Source organism: Pangasianodon hypophthalmus, chromosome 8 (assembly GCF_027358585.1).
Source record: "Pangasianodon hypophthalmus isolate fPanHyp1 chromosome 8, fPanHyp1.pri, whole genome shotgun sequence".
NCBI classification, from domain to species: Eukaryota; Metazoa; Chordata; class Actinopteri; order Siluriformes; family Pangasiidae; genus Pangasianodon; species Pangasianodon hypophthalmus.
In genome coordinates, this window is record NC_069717.1 from 15,613,787 (window position 1) to 15,634,596 (window position 20,810).

The 20,810-nt window shown below is 39.3% G+C and overlaps 3 protein-coding genes across 10 annotated transcripts in view; 2 read left to right on the forward strand and 1 right to left on the reverse strand.

The window, feature by feature from the left end:
- Positions 1-364, reverse strand: part of fbxl17 (F-box and leucine-rich repeat protein 17) — a 222,970-nt gene extending 222,606 nt beyond the window's left edge. The window contains exon 1 of one of the 3 annotated variants that reach the window (XM_026916757.3): positions 193-363. The gene's annotated coding sequence lies outside the window, so the exon portion shown is untranslated. Of the gene's footprint in view, positions 1-192 lie in introns of all 3 variants that reach the window. The other 2 variants (XM_026916766.3, XM_026916783.3) reach the window with 2 other exon arrangements.
- A 128-nt stretch (positions 365-492) lies between these two features.
- On the forward strand, positions 493-7,737 carry prxl2c (peroxiredoxin like 2C). Its single transcript, XM_026941200.3, has 6 exons — positions 493-1,168; positions 4,240-4,308; positions 4,411-4,464; positions 4,550-4,655; positions 5,379-5,513; positions 5,815-7,737. The coding sequence occupies exons 1-6, from the start codon at positions 989-991 to the stop codon at positions 5,940-5,942; spliced, it is 672 nt and encodes a 223-aa protein (XP_026797001.1). The 5' UTR covers positions 493-988; the 3' UTR covers positions 5,943-7,737.
- A 552-nt stretch (positions 7,738-8,289) lies between these two features.
- On the forward strand, positions 8,290-20,658 carry cdc14b (cell division cycle 14B). 6 transcript variants are annotated; one of them, XM_034306763.2, is made up of 16 exons: positions 8,290-8,626; positions 10,001-10,091; positions 10,263-10,338; positions 10,518-10,610; positions 11,054-11,130; positions 11,219-11,285; positions 11,372-11,434; positions 11,542-11,629; positions 11,729-11,959; positions 12,839-12,977; positions 13,225-13,387; positions 13,673-13,773; positions 18,233-18,349; positions 18,476-18,692; positions 19,844-19,909; positions 20,041-20,658. In XM_034306763.2, exons 1-16 carry the CDS (start codon positions 8,524-8,526, stop codon positions 20,053-20,055), a joined length of 1,707 nt encoding a protein of 568 aa, XP_034162654.2. In that variant the 5' UTR covers positions 8,290-8,523; the 3' UTR covers positions 20,056-20,658. The 6 variants fall into 6 exon arrangements, with proteins under 6 accessions (XP_034162654.2, XP_034162656.2, XP_026777212.2 ...); XM_034306764.2 differs by lacking the exon at positions 8,290-8,626 and adding an exon at positions 9,072-9,747; XM_026921411.3 differs by lacking the exon at positions 19,844-19,909 and having other exon boundaries at positions 8,294-8,626.
- Positions 20,659-20,810: the final 152 nt, after the last annotated feature.

The following is a 20,810-nucleotide window of genomic DNA, read 5'->3' on the forward strand; positions in this document are numbered from 1 at the left end:
GGAGTCGAGCTGGCTGTTTAAACAGGTGTGTGAGTGTTATTTATTGTACCTGACTTTGTACAACTCAGTCTCATGTTGTTGTGATAGCCTAGCTAGCTAATGTTACAGCTGGGAAATACCATACGTTGTTATGATAGCTTGTGAGCTAGTTTGTTAGCAAATATCGATGAGAAAACACAACTGTTTCCTCACCAGCAGCTGCCGCGGGTTGGAGCAGCTCCGTCCCGCGCGCTCATAATCCGCGTGCACAGCACAACCAAGTAAAGAGCAGTTCATTAAAACGCAAACAGGGTCTTAAGAACATATAGCAGCTGCCTTAACGGTGTGTCAACTCGCTACTTCAGGCTGAAACCCAAATTGCTCCTACCGCTCTTGTAGTGCACTATATAGGGTGCATACGACGTTATGTCAGACTCGACATAATAGTGCACTCGTATAGGGAGTATGGAGGCTTTTAACATTCTGCGTCATTCTCTTTGCAGTTTGGAAACACTTCCGGTATCGACACTACAAACGGAAGTCCCGCCTCAGCCGACGAAAGTTAAGCACAATTGTAATTGGTGGAGCAAGCTGTCTGTATTCTCACGGTTCCGGTTTTGTGGAGTGTGTGTGTGTGTGTGTGTGTGTGTGAGAATGTGTCAAGTGGTGTAACTAACACAACAGCTGATGGTGTAGAGCAGTAAAATGTGTACACATCCTTTACTCCACTTGTATTTTGGGAATGTTTGACTATGCTAGCGTGTGTGCGGAGTACCATGAGCTGCTCCAGTCGGTTTTTTCCCGTGTGGAAATACATTGTGAATACTTTTGAGAACTGACACTTTGAGTTGGGTTTCAGTATAAAGCGCTCTGTGGTAGAAAATGTGTGTTGGTTTAAAAAAAAAAAAAAAAAAAAAAAAACAGGATGGGCGTCCTCCCCTGAAGAAAATGCCAGAAATAGCATGGGCTTGGCTCCGGCTCTGGGAAAGTGCTCCACACAGCAGGAGAAATGGCTGCCAGTTTGCCAGTAACGCAGCAGATCTGCAGCTCTGGACCCCCGGCTTCTTCAGCCACATGTGCCATTCCCATCGCAGAGCTGGACGACTGCCTCATCTACGATCGGCACGGGGTCTGCGTTACTTTTAAGAGCTTATACCAAAACCACAAAGCTATCATTATTTTTGTGAGGGTAAGAGAACCGTTATACTGTTTACTTTAATGTCAGGTTTAGTTATTATACCTAAAGTTAAAAATCGGTGCTGCTTTTGAATTTGTGAGCAAGAAGTAGAGTACACATGATACCTGAGGTCATTACATTCAGTTTCATTGTGCTTTCCCTACTCCAAGACCCCTTCAAACACACACACACACACACACACACACACACACACACACACACACACACACACACACACACACACACAGAGAGAGAGAGAGAGAGAGAGGTTGCCTAGCACTTGAGAGAAGGTAATAAACTGAAATGTGCAGTCAGGGACTCTGAAACCAGAAGAAGAAGAAGATGTTCTTCTGAGCTCCTGTCCTCTGGTATTCTGCTGTTCATGTCCTCCCCTGACTGTTAGTCGCCCTCATGGACCTTCTCCACCAAGAAGGTGCTGGTTCTGGAGCCGGTGCTTAATCTTGGGCTTTATTGTGTGTAAAAAGCTGGTTTCAGGTTCTAGCACCAAAACACTGCTAGTCTGCACCAAGAGCCCTTAGCATCTTTATTCAGCAACACGGTTTAACATCTTTATTCAGCAACACGGACAAGTCAAATTATTTACACGACACCTTTAAAATGAGGCATAACTGTGCAGGAGTTGTCAACATTGTCCTTAAACAACACACACTTTTCTCATGTGCTTCATGTTGAAAGCTTTAAAATGCTAAAATAACAATGTCCTTTTTATAAAGTCACACAAACATCCTGTTTATTTTATTTATTTCAAATGACTGTTTTTCCTGAAAGTGATTACTTTGAGTAAATCATGATAGGTTGGCATTTAGCATTACCCACACTTAGCAGTCAATTCATTGCAGTCTTAATTGCTAATGCTAACCAGACAGAAGTTTAAAACCATATTCATAAATATAACTAAAACAATCATCATCAGTGTTAACATACGTGTTAATAATCTTTATTATCTCAGCTGCCAAGGCTTAAATTCACCTGTCAGCATCTGCTACCTGGGATGGTATGTTATTTGACTGATGAACATAAGTATTCTCTTTATAAAATGAAAAACAATCATAAATAAGAACATTTAAGTAAAGAGTCTGTTTATTGGCAAAGAAAACTAACATTATATAGGTCATTTTATCTAACTTAGTCCTACTTTGTTATTTTAGACAACTAACATTTGCCAAGATAGAGAGTTAATTTGTATAATTTATCAAATACAAATTATTAAAAGGCATTCTGTAAGATTGATAAAGTGACACAAAACCTATAAAATATTTTATTACATGTAACCTGATAAATCTCATGTAGACTTAGTCATACCTCCCCAAAGTCGGATTCAGAACAGATCCTGACCTTTCTGCTCTCTGGGATTGCTAATGCTGATAAAACATTTGAGGAGCTGTGTGCTGACTTCTGACATGCTTATTGGATATGTTCTCTGTATATTAAGAAACTTTCCATCTGATTTTTAAACTGGTTGAAATTCAAGTTGGTTCTAAAAATGGGATTATTCATTTCTTAAGCAAGGTGTATACAAGAATTTTTGATGATGACTATACTGTGAGCTATCATAATTTACCATGTTGCAACAGGAGGTTATTCTGAATAATATTTAGTGGAACCAATGCAAAACTCATAATAATTACAGAAAATAAGAGAATTATTTTATGGCTTTTCTAGTGATGCACAAAATGAAAATTCTTGGCCACAGCTGAAATTTAGACCATACTGGAAGTACAGTACATGCAGTTATCTAACGAGCCAATTATAACAGCAGTGCAAAAAAAAAAAACATGCAGATACAGGTCAAGAGCTTCAGTTAATGTTCACATCAAACATCAGAATGAAGAAAAAGTGTGATCTGTGATTTTGATCGTGGCGTGGAAGTTGGTACCACACACAACAACAGTCTCTAGAGTTTACACAGAATGGTGCGTAAAAACAAAAAACATTTAGTGAGCAACAGTTCTGTGAGTGGAAACGCCTTGTTGATAAGAGAGGTCGGAGAAAAATGGCCAGATTGGTTCGAGCTGCCAGGAAGGATATAGTAACTCGTATAATCAGTCTTTACAACCGTGGTGAGCAGGAAAGCATCTCAGCAAGCACAAAACATCGAACCTTGAGGTGGATGGGCTACAACAGTAGATCTGAGGCCATCATGGGCACAGGCCCATCAAAACTGGACAGTTGAACATTAGAAAAAAAAAATCATCTGGTCTTTTTCCAGTCTTCATCTGTCCAGTTTGGGTGAGTCTGTGCCCATGATAGCCTCAGACTCTTGTTCTTGGCTGACATTCTTGTTCTTCTGCTCTTGTAGCCCGTCCACCTCAAAGTCTGATGTCTTGTGCTTTATGAGATGATTTTTCTGCTCACAACAGTTATAAATAGTGCTTATTTGAGTACCTATAGACTTCCTGTCAGCTCAGACCAGTCTGATCATTCAACTCTGATCTCTCTGATCAGCGATCAGTAAATCTTATCAGGAAAATTCTAGAGATTGTTGTGTGTAAAAATCCCAGGAGATCAGCAGTTTCTGAAATCCTCAAACCATCTGGCACCAACAACCATGCCATGGTTAAAGTCACAGCGATCACATTTTTCCCCATTCTGATGTTTGATGTGAACATTAACTAAAGCTCCTGACCTGCATCTGAATGATGTGCACATTGTGCTGCTGCCACATGATTGGCTGATTGGATAACTGCATGAATGAGCAGGTGTAATGGTGTTTCTGTTAAAATGACTGGTGAGTGTGTATTTATTGTTGTTGTTGTACATCCATGTACTGTATACTTATACTGTTGCATTAATTTAATAATAAACATGAAAAGAATTCATTAATAAAGGCTGGTGGTTTGATAGTGTATAACTACAGAATTATTAACCCTTAGAGGTCATGTGTGATGCTGGCATTTAATTTCTGAAATTTCTTCTTCATTCACTTCATTATTGAAAACTGAGCCTTGTCACTAAGACATTTCTCCACACATGCTAATGTGTACAGAGTACGACATGTAGAGATTTGTGGAATTTCATTTAAAGGAAGTACAGGAGATTTACCAGTTGCTTTGTTTTGACAGAATTTTTTGTGCTACACATGTCAGGAATATGTTGAAGACCTAAGCAAAATACCAAAGCAAATGTTATTGGTGAGTGCAATACATCAGCAATGACCGATATTTTACACATGGTTTGGTTTTGTCATCCTTTAAAGATGTGCATGGAAAAAGCATGTCTCTTTGCTGCTATAGGATGCAGATGTCCGTCTTATTGTCATTGGGCAGTCAGGCTATTCCCATTTAGAGGTAAGTCACAAAACAGTTTAGAATGTGATGTGTCTGAATAAATCAATATCAGTACGTATTGTTCATTTTCAGATGTTTCTTGTAGGCATTCTGCTCGCTGACAGGCTATCAACATGAAATTTATGTTGATCCAGAGCGACATATTTATAAGAAACTTGGGTTGACAAGAGGGGAGATCTATGGGGAAACAGGTAAAATAAATAAATAAATACTCTCCTGTTGACTTGTTGATGTTGACTTAATTTTAAGTGTAAATAAGGAAAAGTGGAAAAGCATCTTGTTCCAGATTAGTCTGAAAGAAGCAACAGCTTCAAAGCTGTTCTTTTTTTTTGTCAGTTGAGATAAAATACTCTAAAATATCAGAGCTGGTGTGAGTCATCCTAGAAGTCTAGGAATTGTAATTCACAGTCACAGCTGTCCATGGCAGAAGGTCTAAGTGGCAGTGCACATGGCATAACCCAGCTCAGTTACATTCCATGTCATTACCCTGAAAAGAAATAAAGCCAAAGACCCACCAGCAAATGTTTGGACAGCTTATCGCAGAACCACAGGCATTTTAACAGAGTAAAGCCTTCCCCCGTCAACAAGACCTTGTATTTGAGCTAGCTAACATTAGCCAGCCAGCTCGCTACCTTTGGTCTCAGAGACACGGAGCCCAACTGACAGGTTGTAAACTCTACAGGCATGTGTGAGCAGCACACTGGTGTATCATAACAGAGAAATCTCTCTGAAAATCTCATTGAATTACTATTTTGTTAAACATCACAAAGACTTTCACAGCAATGAATGGTTATGGTTCTCTGGTTTTCTAAGCAGAATGTTTGAGTTTAAATCCTAGAAATCCTGGCCCCTTGAGCAACAGTGCTATGTAAATATAGTGATGAATTTTTTTTCTGATATCTGATTGCTCTCAGGCTCTCAAAGCCCACATGTGAAATCCAGCATACTTGTTGGCAGTATAAAGAGCATGTGGCGAGCCATGACCAGTCCTGCCTTTGATTTTCAAGGAGATCCTCTCCAACAAGGGGGAGCACTCATCATTGGCCCAGGTGACCAACATATCTTAAACCTAGTCAACATTTAAAACAACAGATATTATCCCAAATTGTTGTGCAGGTCAAATTAGTTTGTATAACAATGGACAGCACAAACCACTAAACACACAGTGCAATATGTAAAATACACTAAATGGAATATACAATGTGTAATAAATAACAAGGCACCATACACATGACAAGTATGAAGCTATATTTCCCATCCTTGAATTTCAACAGAAATTAAAAAAAAAAAAAAAAAATTACTGCTACTGGCTCTTATCTAATAGATAATTTCATCTCCTCATTTTTGCAGGTCCCAACGTTCATGCAGCACATTTTGACATGAATCGATTTAACCATATGCCCATAAACAGGTTGCTTCAGCTGGCTGGAATGCAGGTGGTCGACTTTAACAGACATGCCAAGATTATTGACATATGAGATAGGAGCCATTTCACTTTAGATCTGCACTCAGCTTTTAAACAGGGTTTTAAAGAGCACCTCTTTGTTAGAATGCATTCATAAAGAAGACATGACAGCAAATCTACTGAGATCTGACGAGACTTCTTTGATTATATTCTGGGATAATCTGAACCCCATACCATTTCCAAAACCTGATCCACAAATCCTAAGCCTACAGTTAACCTCTGTGGATTAAAAGGGAATCAAATTCATCCCTCACTCACGCACTCACGTTTAGTGACCGCTTTATGCAACTATTACAGAAGGTTCAAACGCACACAGATGCTCCAGAAGGAAAAACCATGCATTAAGAGCCAGGGGATGAAAACTTTTGAACAGAATGGAGATGTGTACATTTTTCTTATTTTGCCTAAATATTGTATTTTTTCATTTAGTACTGCCCTTCAGAGGCTACAGAAGATAGTTACATGTTTCCCAGAAGACAAAATAAGTTAAATTTACCCTGATCTTCAAATTCAAAAAGTTTTCACCCCCCTGCTCTTAATACATGGTTTTTCCTTCTGGAGCATCTGTGAGCATTTGAACCTTCTGTAATAGTTGCATATGAGTCCCTCAGTTGTCCTCAGTGTGAAAAGATGGATCTCAAAATCATAGTCATTGTTGGAAAGGGTTCAAATACACAAAAATGCTGGAAAACCAAAGAATTTGTGGGACCTGAAGGATTTTTCTGAAGAACAGCAGGCAGTTTAACTGTTCAGGACAAACAAGGGACTCTTGAACAACTATCACTATACAAAAAAACACAGCTGTGGATCATTCAGGTAACAACACAGTATTAAGAATCAAGGGGATGTAAACTTTTGAACGGGGTCATTTTTATAAATTCAACTATTATTTTCTCTTGTGGACTATATGTAAACATCTTTTATGTGAAATATCTTATTCAGGTCAGCACTAAATAAACAATAACATGCATTTTGTATGATCCCTCTTATTTTGGTAAAATAATAAACATTTTGCAGATTCTGAAAGGGGGATGTAAACTTTTGACCTCAACTGTAACTAGCCATTCAGTCTACGGGTATATATAGTACAGCACAAAGCACTTACAGATCTCAGGCAATGAAGTGACTGGCATTAATATAGCTGATATGGGTTGTACAGCTGTATGGATAAAAGACCTAAAGGAGCAAGCACAAAATTCATTACCAGCCTCCATCTATGAATAGTGCCATTTCAGCAGGACTTCTTCCTGCTTCTGCATGTACCTATGGTTATGTAGCACAAGTTTAAATAACCTGTACATTCCTATGTATCTGCTTGTTTTTGTCCGACAGAAATATGCTATGTTTTTGAAAGATTAAAAATTTTCTTTGCGAAACCTTGAATATTTTAATGGATAATCAACAAACATGACAATATGCTACAATTTTTTCCTATAGACAGAAAAGGCTTTTTTGTCTAATAATGAAAATTGACAGTTTTAAATGATCTTCTTGTACATACACTATATGGTAAAAAGTTTGCGGACACCTGACCATAACATTCATACAGCATGTGCTTGTTGAACGTACCATTCCAGATTTAGTCCTCCTTTGCTGTTATTATAACCTCCACCCTTCTGGGAAGGCTTTCCACTAGATTTTGGAGCGTGGCTATATGGATTTGTGATCATTCAGCCACTAGAGCATTAGTGAGGTCAGGCACAGATGACGGGTGAGGTGGCCTGGGGTGCAGTCAGTGTTCCAGTTCATCCCAAAGGTGTCCAGTAGGGTTGAGGTCCGCCTCTGTACAGGCCACTCGAGTTCTACCAATCCAACCTTGGCAAAACATGTCTTCATGTGATAATGGCAAATTTGTGGCACCAGTTTGGGGAAGAACCACATATGGGTGTTGATGGTCAGGTGCCCTCAAACTTAGCTATATAGTGTACATATGCAGGGTGGACAACAGTGGAGTTGTGTGTATTAAGTGGCAAAAGTGTTGTTTTGTGCCTCACACTACACTGTAGCTACCATGGCAGTGTCACTGCTGTGCTGACAATGATCACCACCCAGATAATATCTGGTCAGAGGAGGACCTTTAGTGAGCTGATGGAGAGAGTGGAAGGCGGCTGGTAAACAGATGAACAACAGTGTGTAATAGTTTGTAGTGACTGTGCACCCTGTGGTAATGCACGTTATAGGTGTAGTTGAGAAAGTAGCTACAGAGTGTGCCACGCCCCTCCCACTCCTGCCAGGAGCTTTGAAGGTGTCGCACATGATTTTTGCTGCTCGGGTTGAGCTCCTCCTGACTCTACTGCAGGGTTGAGAAAGTTTTTCTCACAACTTCAGCCTTTTCGTGATGTCGCGTGCGGTGACGCGGCGCAGCTGATGGCGCAGTGACGTCACGCCGACAGGACTCAGAAACTTGCCCTATACGCATCGGCGGTGAGCCGCAGAAAAGCCCTTCGATACAGCGACTGGAGCAGTGGAGTATTAGTGATTTAGCCTTTGTGCCGACGTTCTTCTGGAGCTCGGAGAATAACCCGAGAGAGACAAAGCCAACTCTGCACATACGGATTTGAAATGTGAGAGATGAGCGCGTGAGCAAGCGAAGCATGAAGCGTAAGCGCCAGAGACGAGCTGAGGCGAGGAAAAGGCTCTGCGCTGCAAAGAGGGAGGACGACAAGCCCAAATCTGACATTTACCTCGGGATAACAGGTAAATATGCCCGTGTAGAGGATTTGTTTGCTGCTAATTTATTAAGAAACCGCCATTTGAAGGCCTTCTGTTTATAGTGACTCAGCGGAGAATACGTAGTTCCTAAGCAGGACAGTCTACACAATGGCAAATCCTACCGGGAGGCTAAGTGAAGTTAGCCTAGTGTAAACTTCAGGCGAGATATTACACACCTGACTATGCTGGAATGGATTTGAGGAAGAACGGGGGCATGCAGTAGGCTAGATTATTAAACTCCAAGCTGTTTAAGGAATGTATAGTTGTCACATTGTTAGATGGCTTTCATTTCGATGCCAGAGCTTCTACTGTGTGTGTGTGTGTGTGTGTGTAACTATCACAGTGTACATGATGAAACGCCTGAAAGACTTCTGCTTCCAAGATAAATATTGTAATGTTTTGCTTTTAATCGTAGTTTTTATATTTATCGCGTTACAATAACAGCTGTGTGAGCTATCATTCCATATAGATCACAGCATTACATGCAGAACTAGTTAGAGGATCAAAGCTTTGAGTCAGGCGCGGTTCTATTGGCTGGTGGAAGCTCCTCTCCTTGGCAACGCTGCTTGGGCAACGTTCCAATTAGAAGAGCTTCTGCCCCCTGCGCTTAGCTTAAAATTCTGGAGGGCGGGGCCTAAGATGATTGACACGTCAGTTGCACCTCTCAGCCAATAGAGTTTTGAGGAAAGGTTTGTACTGAAGAGGGTGAAAGTCGGGCAGGCGTGTAGTGAAAGGACGGGCGAGATTTAAATCCTGTCGTTCTGGGCGGATTTCATAAACTGATACAAGTGTAACCGAGCTCTCTGTCGGGAATATTTAAAATATGTGGCATGCCCAGATTTTATGTTGAGGTAGTACAGACGCTAAAAGACGCTAAAGCAGAAGGTAGTAACGGACGCAAGCTTTACTTTTATGTGTAAACGGTAACATTGTAGTGTGCGCTTCGGCTTGTTATTAGAGGCTAACTCGACGTGGCTACAAACTTGGAGTCTTTTTTTGTGCTGGAAATTGAGCGGGACAATAAAAACTTAGAGTTCACCTCTTCCAGCGACTCAGCATGTCGAAAGAAAACAGCGACCCTATTAACAGCATTGAATTCATCAAAGGTGAGTTTTATTGTCGTGTAGGTTAAACACATGAATTCAGAATCAAGTTTAAATGAAATTGAGTGTTTTCTTTGTCCGGATGGTGCTCGGATCTCCGTCCAACAGCTACTTCCGGGACGCAAATTCAAATCTGCAGCAGCAGGCACGTGCCCTGTTTATTTTTCAGCCGTGTGGTTTTTGCACAGCGCGAGACTGTAGGTTTACTCCACAGCCTGAACAATTAGATACTAGATAACATGTTTCTGAATTGCAGATCAGCTGTATTTCGCTATCCTCAATCAGAAGATCAGGAGCACCCCTGAAAGACACTGTTTCTGCATAGATGAGGAACTCTCCTATGAGAAGTAAGTACTGATTTTGAGTTGAGTTGAATTGAAAGTACTGAATTGTGATTACAGTTAAATGGGGAACACTTACTTATTCATGATAATGCTGAATATCATGATGTATAGCTTATGAGCTTAGTCTGTCAGTAGGTCCATATTTCTTTTTTATACTTTTCTCTATGTAAACAGCTTTTATGCGGACTTTGGACCCCTCAACCTGGCTATGTTTTATCGCTTCTGTTGCAAACTGACCAAGAAGCTCAAGGTAATGGAGTTTTTATCACTTTAAGATCAAATTATTAAGGCAGACCTCTCACTGATTGACAGTCTCAACAATGCTTACTGTATTGCATTAAATCACCAAGATCACTGTAATTATATTATATACGCTCCACATGGAGTTAAGAGTTGATGGTATAAACATTTGTATTTTCTCCGCTGCAGTCTGTGACACATGCCAGAAAGAAGATTGTGTTCTTTACCTGTGGGGACAAAAAGAAACAAGCAAATGCTGCCTATTTAATAGGATCATATGCTGTGAGTATTTAATTCATTGAAGTATGCCTGTGCAGGGTATAAGTAGAAGAAACTGATCCAATGATTATGTACATGTAGTCGGCTTAATTACCTGGAATTGGTTTGTTCACTACTTTTGAGTCATTAGCTGATCAACTTCATCGTGTTACTCTAGTTGTGTTTAATACTCTCGTTCAGGCATAGAGACTTTGTGACTGGAAAAAAACACTGGCAGCATTAGAGGAAATGATTATATTCTTTACTGTCCTTTGCTCTTTTGGAGTGATTGTGCAACCCTTACTCTCCTGGAGTGTGATTAAAATAGAGAAGTTTACAATAGTTGGATTTTGAGAACACTTCTGCTTAAAAGAAAAATGTGTAAAATAATTTCAAAAGCATTTAAACTCCTAAAGCGCTTGTTAAAATGTAGGAGGATGTTTTGCTTGTTTTTTTTTCCCCTGAAGGTGATGCATCTCCAGAAAACACCAGAGGAAGCATACAGCCTACTAGTCTCCAGAAACGCCACTTATCTTCCTTTCCGGTAAATGCTATTTTAAATAACTGCTTCATTTGTCTGTAACAAACTACAGGTCTATGGTGAATACAGAAGTTCTTTTTTTCTGTTACAGAGATGCTTCATTTGGAACTTGCATGTACAATCTGAATATCCTTGATTGTTTACGTGCAGTGCACAAGGTAAACTGGAACCTTGTTGTAATGAATTGACACATGTAATTTACGCACATTACAATACATGAGTCTCATGTTTGTTTTTCTGTTAGGCGCTGCAGTTTGGCTGGCTAGATTTCTCCAACTTTGATGTGGAGGAATATGAGCATTATGAGGTGCAGTGATTCTCTGATGTTCTTCTCTGATTGTATTGAAAGGTTGTGAAAAATAACATGAGCAGGTCTTTAAAGTGTATATAATTAAATGCACCTTTGTTCCACAGAGAGCTGAAAATGGAGATTTCAACTGGATTATTCCAGGAAAATTTTTGGCCTTTAGTGGTCCACATCCAAAGAGCAAAATTGAGAACGGTAAATTAGGAGATTCTAATCCACTAAAGGCAGATAATAACCTGTGGTTGATATGTATTAGCTGCATATTGTAAAAGTTTGGTTTACTGATTTCCCCAGGTTATCCTCTCCATGCTCCTGAGGCCTACTTCCCATATTTCAGGAAGCACAACGTCACCACTGTCATACGCCTGAACAAAAAAATGTATGATGCCAAACGGTTCACAGATATGGGTTTTGACCACCACGACCTGTTCTTTGTTGATGGGAGCACACCTAACGATGCCATAGTCAAAAAGTTCATGAACATCTGCGAAAATGCGGATGGTGCCATAGCTGTTCACTGTAAAGGTAAAATGCACACTTTTTGGCTAATTGTTAGTTTAAGGTGTCCAATAACATCATGAAGAATAATTTGAATATCATAACTCCTGTAGACCAGCGGTCCAGGTCAACTGGTAGACCATGGTCTGGATTTGACCCTAGCAAAATATTTCAGCAGACTGAACCAAACACTCAAAATTCTGTAACAGAACCCATAGGTTTAGGGGGGAAACGGGCTGTAATTTAGCAAGTCTAGTTGTTAAACATGAACTTAAGAGAACTGCTTCTGTAGCAGATAATTGTTTGTGGCCAATCATGTAAATTATTTTCCAGAGTGTGCTCATTAAGAAGGAAGAGTTTTCACAGATTTTTTTTTTTAAAATAGACTTTTAAAATTTCATTTACCCTCTTCCATCTGATTACTAAACTGATGACATGGCTTGTTGAAGGAAAAATGTAAAGGATGAAAGCACAGTGTTTGGATGATTGGACAGAGAAGTATGCATTTATTCTTCATGTCAAGTTCAAAACAGATGTCTTCATCTGTTCAGAATCTGTGGTGCTAGTCAAAATTGGTAATGTGAAGTGCCAATGTGAAACTGAACCACTTCACTGATATACTATTTATAGCCATAAACTAATCACTGATGATTAAGCCTTAAAAGGTGACTGTTTTCACCATTGAGTCATTGTATTTGCTTATCCGAACTTTTGTATCCTTGGAATTACACGTTGTTGGATTGTCAAAAATTTTATTTGAATAACCTTGCTATAGACAAATCATACTTCAAAGCCAGTGTGGTATTTTGTTATAATTTAACCCTTACATGATTCTGTTAATCAGGTAATCATTTTGATGAACATAAATTTTTTTTAAAAACAAATATCTGATTGTGCGGGTTTCAGCTGGCCTGGGTCGCACTGGAACGTTAATAGGTTGCTACCTGATGAAGCACTTTAAACTGACTGCAGCCGAGGCCATCGCCTGGATCAGAATCTGCCGGCCCGGCTCGGTGATCGGACCTCAGCAGAACTTTATTGAGGAGTAAGTGGGGCTATGGTCAGAGGCAGTGAAAAAAGATGCCTAATTTACCCTGTCTATATAAAATTTCCCATAGATGCCCATTGTGGCATCACTATAATTCAAATCAACCAATCTGTCAGATTTCTGTAATTTGCCAGCACCATATCATGTACCATTTTCCCTAGTTATTATCTCAAACAATACAAAGTGCTGCTTGTTATGCTATGGATGAGGTAAATTTGTAATCTTCTGTGGCATCATCCAACAGTAAGCAGTCCAATCTATGGATGGAGGGCGATCTGTATCGGCAGAAGCAATGTGAACAGGAAAATGGCATAAACAAAGCAGCAGTCACAGGAATACTGTCAGGAGTAGATGACATCTCCATCAATGGGACAAATAAGAACAGTGCACCAAGAAAAACTGAAATGGTGAGTAGCAGTTGAAACGTTTACATGATAAAATGACATGGGAGTTTACCAGAGCTGCGACTGGGAGAACCTGTGCAAATCCGTATCAATCTAACCACTCAATCCAAGATCTTAGAATCAGATGGTGAATATGAGACAAATTCTTGCACTATAACTCTGTTAGAGCATGTCTGAGAATGTTTTTATCTGTTTTTATTCTACTAGATTAAATACAAATGATCTCATTATGGTTTTCACTATAATATGACCTTCGAAGAGTAAAAGGGGTGTTTAACTTTTCTTCAGTATAATGATGGAGAGGAGGAGCACAACGGCCTCACTCAGGGTGACAAACTGCGGGCACTGAAGAGCAAGCGGCAATCCAGAGCATCCACAGGTTCTTTATCGTAAGTATTTCCATCTGATCTCTGACTGAATGCCTTTCTATTACACGCTTAGTCACTTAGTTCCATGAGAATATATTTCAGGATGGAGAGAAACAGTTTAAAACCCTGGCCCAGCTGCATATTTGGATTTGGGACACTCTTTGTGATGCTCTACAGTGGGAAATGTTGCCGTGAACATGCTAACACTTTGCAGTTTAGAGAAACCTGTCGGCCAGTCCTGAGCTGCTCTTTACTGAATATACAGGCGGGTAACAAATTGAAGCTAAAACTGTGTTATCCTTGTGTTATGGTTTGATGAGTATAAACATATAAAGTTGATATAAATCATATGCTATGGCCTGTATCTTCATAGCAATACAGTGGATATCAAAAGTCTACACACCCCTGTTAAAATGGCAGGTTTTTGTGATTTAAAAAAAAAAAAAAAGAAAGAAGCCAAGAGAAATGATGTCAGACATTTTCCCACCTTTAATGTGATATAGCAACCAACAAAATACAAGTGAAAAACAAACTTTTTTTCCTCCCCCGGGAAGTCTTACAATAACCTGCCTGCACAAGTGTTTATATCCCTTAAATAATACTTTGTTAAAGCACCTTTTCCTTGTAATACAGCATTCAGTCTTTATATGTAAGCGTCTACCTGATTAGCACATCTTGATTTTGGCAATTTTATTCCACTCTTCCTTGCAAAAATGCTCCAGATCGATCAAATTGCAAGGGGATCTTCTGTGCACAGCTCTCTTCAAGTCATTCCACAGGTTTTCATTATGCTTTAGAGCTGGGCTCTGATTGGGCCATTCCAAAACGTTGATCATCTTCTGAAGTCATTCCTTTGTTGACATGGATTTGTGCCTTGGGTTGTTATCGTACTGCTTCAGCTGTCTAACAGAGGCCTGCAGGTTTTGTGCTAAAACAGATTGGTATTTGGAGCTACCAAATACAAATAAGTGCTGACCATAGGTGCTATTTTTACCACACCTGTTCTAAGGATTTAACATGAATTTTTCTTTTATCTAAATAATATACTGGCTGCTCTCATGCAATTTAAAATGGAACAAAACTGCAATAAATTTAGAAATTGTTCTGAGGTGTACAGTTAACTGGTTAAACTTTTTAAAATACTTCGTTTCTCGAATTTAGTTTAGTAACTATAGAGGGAATCTTTGATTTTAAAAGCAGTTCTATTGAACAAGACTGTGTACCCAACCATGTAAATTGAGACAGCTGGGTTGTTAAATTTAGGCCTGAAGGGAAGACTTCTAAGACTTCTGCTTTTACCTCAGAGTCCAGAAATATCTTTTCCCCTCCTTGTAACCTAGCACATTATCTAGTATTTTTCACTCAACATGGAACCCATTATTGGAGTTGCATGATGCCTTGTGAGTATTTAGGTGTCACAGCTATGTTCAATATACATTTTCCTTTTGCATGATGGATGGCATTAACACTATGAATGCATGGCCTTCAGATATCTAATGCTGCCCCAGATATCCAGCTTTTTCCCCCAGCACTGCAGGCTGGATCAACTCAAGTCAACCATCTATGTTCTTAGAAAGTATTTAAACTTCTACAGGCTTTTTAAAATTTGATCCCAGTGTGGTACTTATTTCAAACTGTGGTTCTATTCAGTAAAACACTACAACCATACACCCACTGTACACTTTAATAGTAACACCTGTACACCTGCTCATTTATGCAGTTATCCAATCATTTAATACATAAAATCATGTAGCTACTGGTCAAGAGCTTACGTTAATGTTCACATCAAACATCAGAATGGGGGAAAAATGTGATCACTGTGACTTTAATCATGGTTTGTTGGTGCCAGATGGGCTGGTTTGCATATTTCAGAAACTGCTGATCTGAGAATTTCATATACAGAATCGTGCAAAAAACAAAAAACATCCTGTGAGTGGAGGGTCTGCAGACTGAAACACCTTGTTGATGAGAGGGATCAGAGGAGAATGACCAGGCTGATCTTAGCTGACAGGAAGTCTATAGTAACTCAGATAAGCACTCCTTACTACCGTGGTGAACAGAAAAGCATCCCAGAATACTCAACATATCAAACCTTGAAGTTGATGAGCTACAACAGCAGAGGTCATATTGGGTTTCACTCCTGTCAGCCAAGAACAAGAATTTGAGGCTGGACAGTTGAAGACTGGAAAAAGACCAGGTGATTAGACAAAAAATAAATAATCTTCAACTGCCCAGTTTCACTGAGTCTGTGCCCATGATAGCCTCAGATTCCTGTTCTTGGCTGACAGGAGTGGAACCTGATGTGGGCTTCTGCTGTTGTAGCCCATCTACTGCAAGGTTTGATGTGTTGTGCTTTCTGAGATGCTTTCCTGCTCACCATGGTTGTAAAGAGTGTTTATTTGAGTTACTATATCCTTCCTGGCAGCTCGAACCAATTTGGCCATTTTTCTCTGACCTCTCTTATCAACAAGGCGTTTCCACCCACAGAACTGTTGTTCACTCAATGTTTTTTGTTTTTCGCACCATTCTGTGTAAACTCTAGAGTCTGTTGTGTGTGAAATTCCCAGGAGATCAGTTTCTGAAATACTCAAACCAGCCCATCTGGCACCAACAACCATGCCACAGTTAAAGTCACAAAGATCACACTTTTTCCCCCATTCTCATGTTTGATGTGAACATTAACTGAAGCTCCTGACTTGTATCTGCATGATTTTATGCATTGTGCTGCTGCCACATGATTGGTGTACAGGTGTTCCTATTAAAGTGGATGGTGAATGTATAGTGGGGTTGGGGCAGTATATAATAAAAATGGTAAATCCTGGGCTTGATGTAGTCTGCAGTTGGGGAAAGAGTACAAAAGCCTTTTGTCTGGAAGTGTATTTGTCTCTCCTTCCTTCTTATTTTGTTGTATTTAAACTGTCCCTCCCTCGTGTCTAGATGGCTGGTAGCTATGCTGGTTTCTTCACTTTGTAGCCTTGTCCTGTGGTGGCTGTTATTTGGCTTCCCCTCTTCCGTCTTCCATTACTGTGTAGGCAGGTCGGGATTGTAAGTGAACTGTCGTGCCTGTACCACTTACACCTCTCTGGACTTGGAATGCTGTAAGTGTGTTCATGTCTCTTCTGTCTCCATGATTCCACCTTTTCCGATCTCATCATGGTTTCTTAGGAATCATTCAGCAATCTCACAGGGGTTAAGAGTCATGTTTATGCATAGCTTGTGAAGTCATCCACTACACATAGTTTGTTCTCAGTATTTGTGGACAAACCTGGTTTCCCCTGTAAAACCCCTAATCACCAAGGTGTGCGTGTTGACACACAGGGGTTGGTGGTTAGATGCAGGAAGCCCATTTCTACACAGAGACTCCAGAGAGCGTTATGGCTCTGCAGGGCCATCACAAGACTTTAGCATGATTCCCACAAGAGGCTTTGTCCCATTTGGCTTTTGTGTATTGCTTCCCTCATGTACTGAACCAATTTTTGCTGCAGTTTAGAAGAGAGTAAAATTCACAACAGGGCCAGTGGGTAGAAACTTGTAAGAATTACTCTTAAATATAGTCCTGGAAAATTGGTTATGTTATGTGTTATTTAATAGGCGCAATACTCAGCTTTTTAAATATGCACTACCAGAAGTTTATTCAACTCTCCTCTACTTGGCCACATTAAAATTGCAGTTATGCAAATATCATCCAGACTGCTGTCAACAATTCAGTCATTGAATTGTAAACTCATAAATAAAAATCTACTGCACTGTCATGTTATAGAAGAAAAATAAAACAAAATGAAACTTTTGTTGATTTTATATAACCCAGAAACACACATCTATGCAGACATTTCAAATATGTTGTCTTTTAGAGGTTTATATACTACATAAGCAGTGTGTAAACTGATACTCTAATTAAATGTAAAACAGAAATACTGTCATTAATACACATGTAGAGAATACACTGACAGTTTGTGAGAAATATATTTAATGTGGGCATTTAGATGATTTTCACATGTGAAATCCGCAGCCCTTTCATTTTCTTTTCATTTTTTTTCATGTTCTATCCTGGGATTTTGTTCATGAGTTTACAGTGCAGTCTGTTAGCACTTAAGCCAGTCTTGTTAATATTCATTTATGGAACATCTGTAGCAGTGTTGTCAACCCTGCCCCTTCCTGTTAGTTTAGGAATTTCTTGTTAAAATTTCTTGTCATCAGTTTTGTGAATAGGTTTTAAGGAGAAAGTGCCACTTAGGAGACCGCTTAGTAGTAAGATACGACTTTTTGTGAATACAGCCTCTGATTTCTAAGGGTTTTCCCCCCTCAATTTTAAAAACTTTTTTTTTTTTTTTTTGGCGTACTGAGTGGCTTTACACATACCAGCCTAAGTCAGCTTCCACTCATTAGGGTAATTTATGGTAAGATCTGAATTTGGAAGAGCCCAGGTCTTTGTTCGATTCTGTCTAATCTGTTGGTTGTTTTGTTTTTTGTTTTTATACAGGGTCATTCTGCAATCAAGTGCACAGAGTTGTAAATCTGTAAAATCTCAGAGTCCCTCGGATAATGAGGATGTTAGAAAACGAACCAGAACCTCACTAGGCTCCAACAGAGAGAGCAGGTGGGTGTTTGCACGATGGCCAAAGTATTTAGCTGTTCTGCCGCATGTAATTACATTGACATGTTAAAACAAGCAGACTCATCAGTCTCATGTTGTGCAAATGATCTTTTCCCTTCCCTTCCACAGCCTGTTATTACATTCCAGACTTGCACAGTCTTTAGGCAATTTGCCTGTGTTGGCCAATGAAAAGAACCATGAGTTGTGTGAAGTTAACTCAATGGCTACAGATAGAATGAGCAAGAAATCAAACATAAGGCGCATAATCCCAATCAACAGTGAGCCACTTGGTCCTTCTATTCCTTCGTCAACCGAGTCATTTGTTCACAGCCTGAGTATCAACGTAGTAAGTCAATAGCAGCTGAGTATCACAAGCTACTGTTGCAAACAGGCTCCTTTTTGCTGTGCTTGACTTCCTGCATGACTTTAGCAGGCTATCAGTCCTATCAGCAATCAGCTTGCGCTCAGAAAGCTTGCACCTGTTCTTTCCGACCTGCTTAATCTGATTTGCATTTTCCAAATGATTCCAGCTATTGACTCTTGCAATTAGCAGTTATAAAAACTACCTAAAATTTACACCAGGCACAATAGGTCTTTATAAGCCACCCTCCATCCAGTCCACATCACCTGCATTCTGTAAGTGCTACTGGCAGGAGTAGACAAAAGCATGCTTTGTTGTTATCAAGGAAGGCCATATGTCCATCATTGTTAATGTAACATTGGGAAATAAGGATAGTTAAAGTTGGACCAACTGTTAATGTATAACAGGGATATAGTGTGACAGTGAACAAACAGTATGTTTATTCTGGTTCCCTGTGTTGGTGTATTGAGCGTCATTTACCATACAGTCATTTTACTCTGCAACTACAGCCTGCATTATTATAATTTTCTTGTAGATCATGATTTCAAATATAATTTGCATCATATAGAAAGTGGGAGTGTGTGATTTTGAATGGTTTGCTATGTATTTTCATATGTAAGTGCAAATGAAGAGAGACAGACATTGCAATTAAAGAAAAAAGATGGATGCATGGATAGTCTCTTGCAGAGCTGCTGATATCAGACGTTGGTTATAATGGAAGAGTATCTGTTCCATGAGACACTCTAAAATGCTTTATTGAATTGGCCGTTAGAATACCTTTTTGCTAAGATGTTTATATCTAATCATTTGCTTTTATTGAGGGTGATTTATGAGTCAGGCAGAGTCCAGTCCAAGCGTGTAGCTGAACAGTTGTGGGATTTTGTTCGGGAGTCAAAGGAGTCCAAGGATCACTCTCTGGTAGTTCTGGAATTTGATCCGTCTGGTCATTCGCACAGAAGCTCAAGGGCTCAGCACTTTACTGTCCCACTGTTTGATTTATGGAATAAGAGACTTTTCTTTGTTATAATGCTCTCTCAATCTCAATGCTCTGCATAGCAAAATTGATTACTTTTAACTTTATAGTTAACAAAAAATGTATGTCTCTGTTTTTTGCTTGAACAACCTACTTGTAACAGAAGAACTGTGTCCAGAGGAAGGAAAAAGCTGCACTCTTTGCAATCATTGCGCTTTACAAGACTATGGTATTTCATCCCTTTCAGTCTTTCTCCCACTTCTTGGCTTTCTGCTACATCTTCAGCCTTTAATCTATTGCTTATTTGGGCAAAATGCATGTCTTTCAAACTGTTCATCTGATATTTCTCTCTCTTCACAGTCCTGCAGTCCCTAAAGCTAGAGCACCTCTACTGCGTTAAATGGATGGTTTTGGAAAACATGAGTGCAAGTAACTTCAGAAAACGTGGATTTTTTTTTTCTTTTATTCATTTTTTTTTATATATTATTCCTGTAAAGTATCAAAACAGTCTACTTTGATCAAAAAACAGATTGTATTGACAGGCTTGAATAATTTTATCTACAAAAGACATTTTATGTTTGTACAGAAATGTCAGAAACAATGGGGGATTTGTAATGCAAATGTTATGTGAAATAAGATTTTTTTTTTTCTATTTTAACATTAGAATCATGAGTCAAAGTCCTGGTAGAATGTAGCCTTGTCATTAGTATCCTTTCTTACTAATGTTTCTGCAAGTTGGTTACCTCTGTGCCCTGCTAAAATCTGAAGGCTATTGTGAGACTTTTTCGTTTAACAATCTTTGTTCCACAGTTGAGTGCTGTGTGTATATATATGAATATTTGATACATCTGAAACACCTGTTGTACATTTATACCTGTAAATACTGTAATAACTTTTGGTTTATTCATGTCCAATTATACTTCCTATTTCCTGAGTACATTTATATATCATGTACTATAAAGCTTGGTTTGTAAAGGATCGGAGTCATCTCATTGATTGATTGATTCATTCATTCATCTTCAGTAATCACTTTATCATGGTCTGGGAACACTGGTTGTGAGGGGAAATACAACCTGAATGCAAGTCTAGCACAAGGCACCGTGCACAAACTTCATTCACACCTTGGAGTT

Coding starts and splice junctions, on each gene's coding strand:
- cdc14b (XM_034306763.2), top strand. CDS start 8,524: ATGAAGCGTAAGCGCCAGAGACGAGCTGAGGCGAGGAAAAGGCTCTGC. Junction 10,611..11,053: donor ATTTAATAGGATCATATGCT/GTGAGTATTTAA, acceptor TTTCCCCTGAAG/GTGATGCATCTCCAGAAAAC. Junction 18,693..19,843: donor ACAGCCTGAGTATCAACGTA/GTAAGTCAATAG, acceptor TACTTGTAACAG/AAGAACTGTGTCCAGAGGAA.
- prxl2c (XM_026941200.3), top strand. CDS start 989: ATGGCTGCCAGTTTGCCAGTAACGCAGCAGATCTGCAGCTCTGGACCC. Junction 4,656..5,378: donor GGAGATCTATGGGGAAACAG/GTAAAATAAATA, acceptor GATTGCTCTCAG/GCTCTCAAAGCCCACATGTG. Junction 5,514..5,814: donor AGCACTCATCATTGGCCCAG/GTGACCAACATA, acceptor TCATTTTTGCAG/GTCCCAACGTTCATGCAGCA.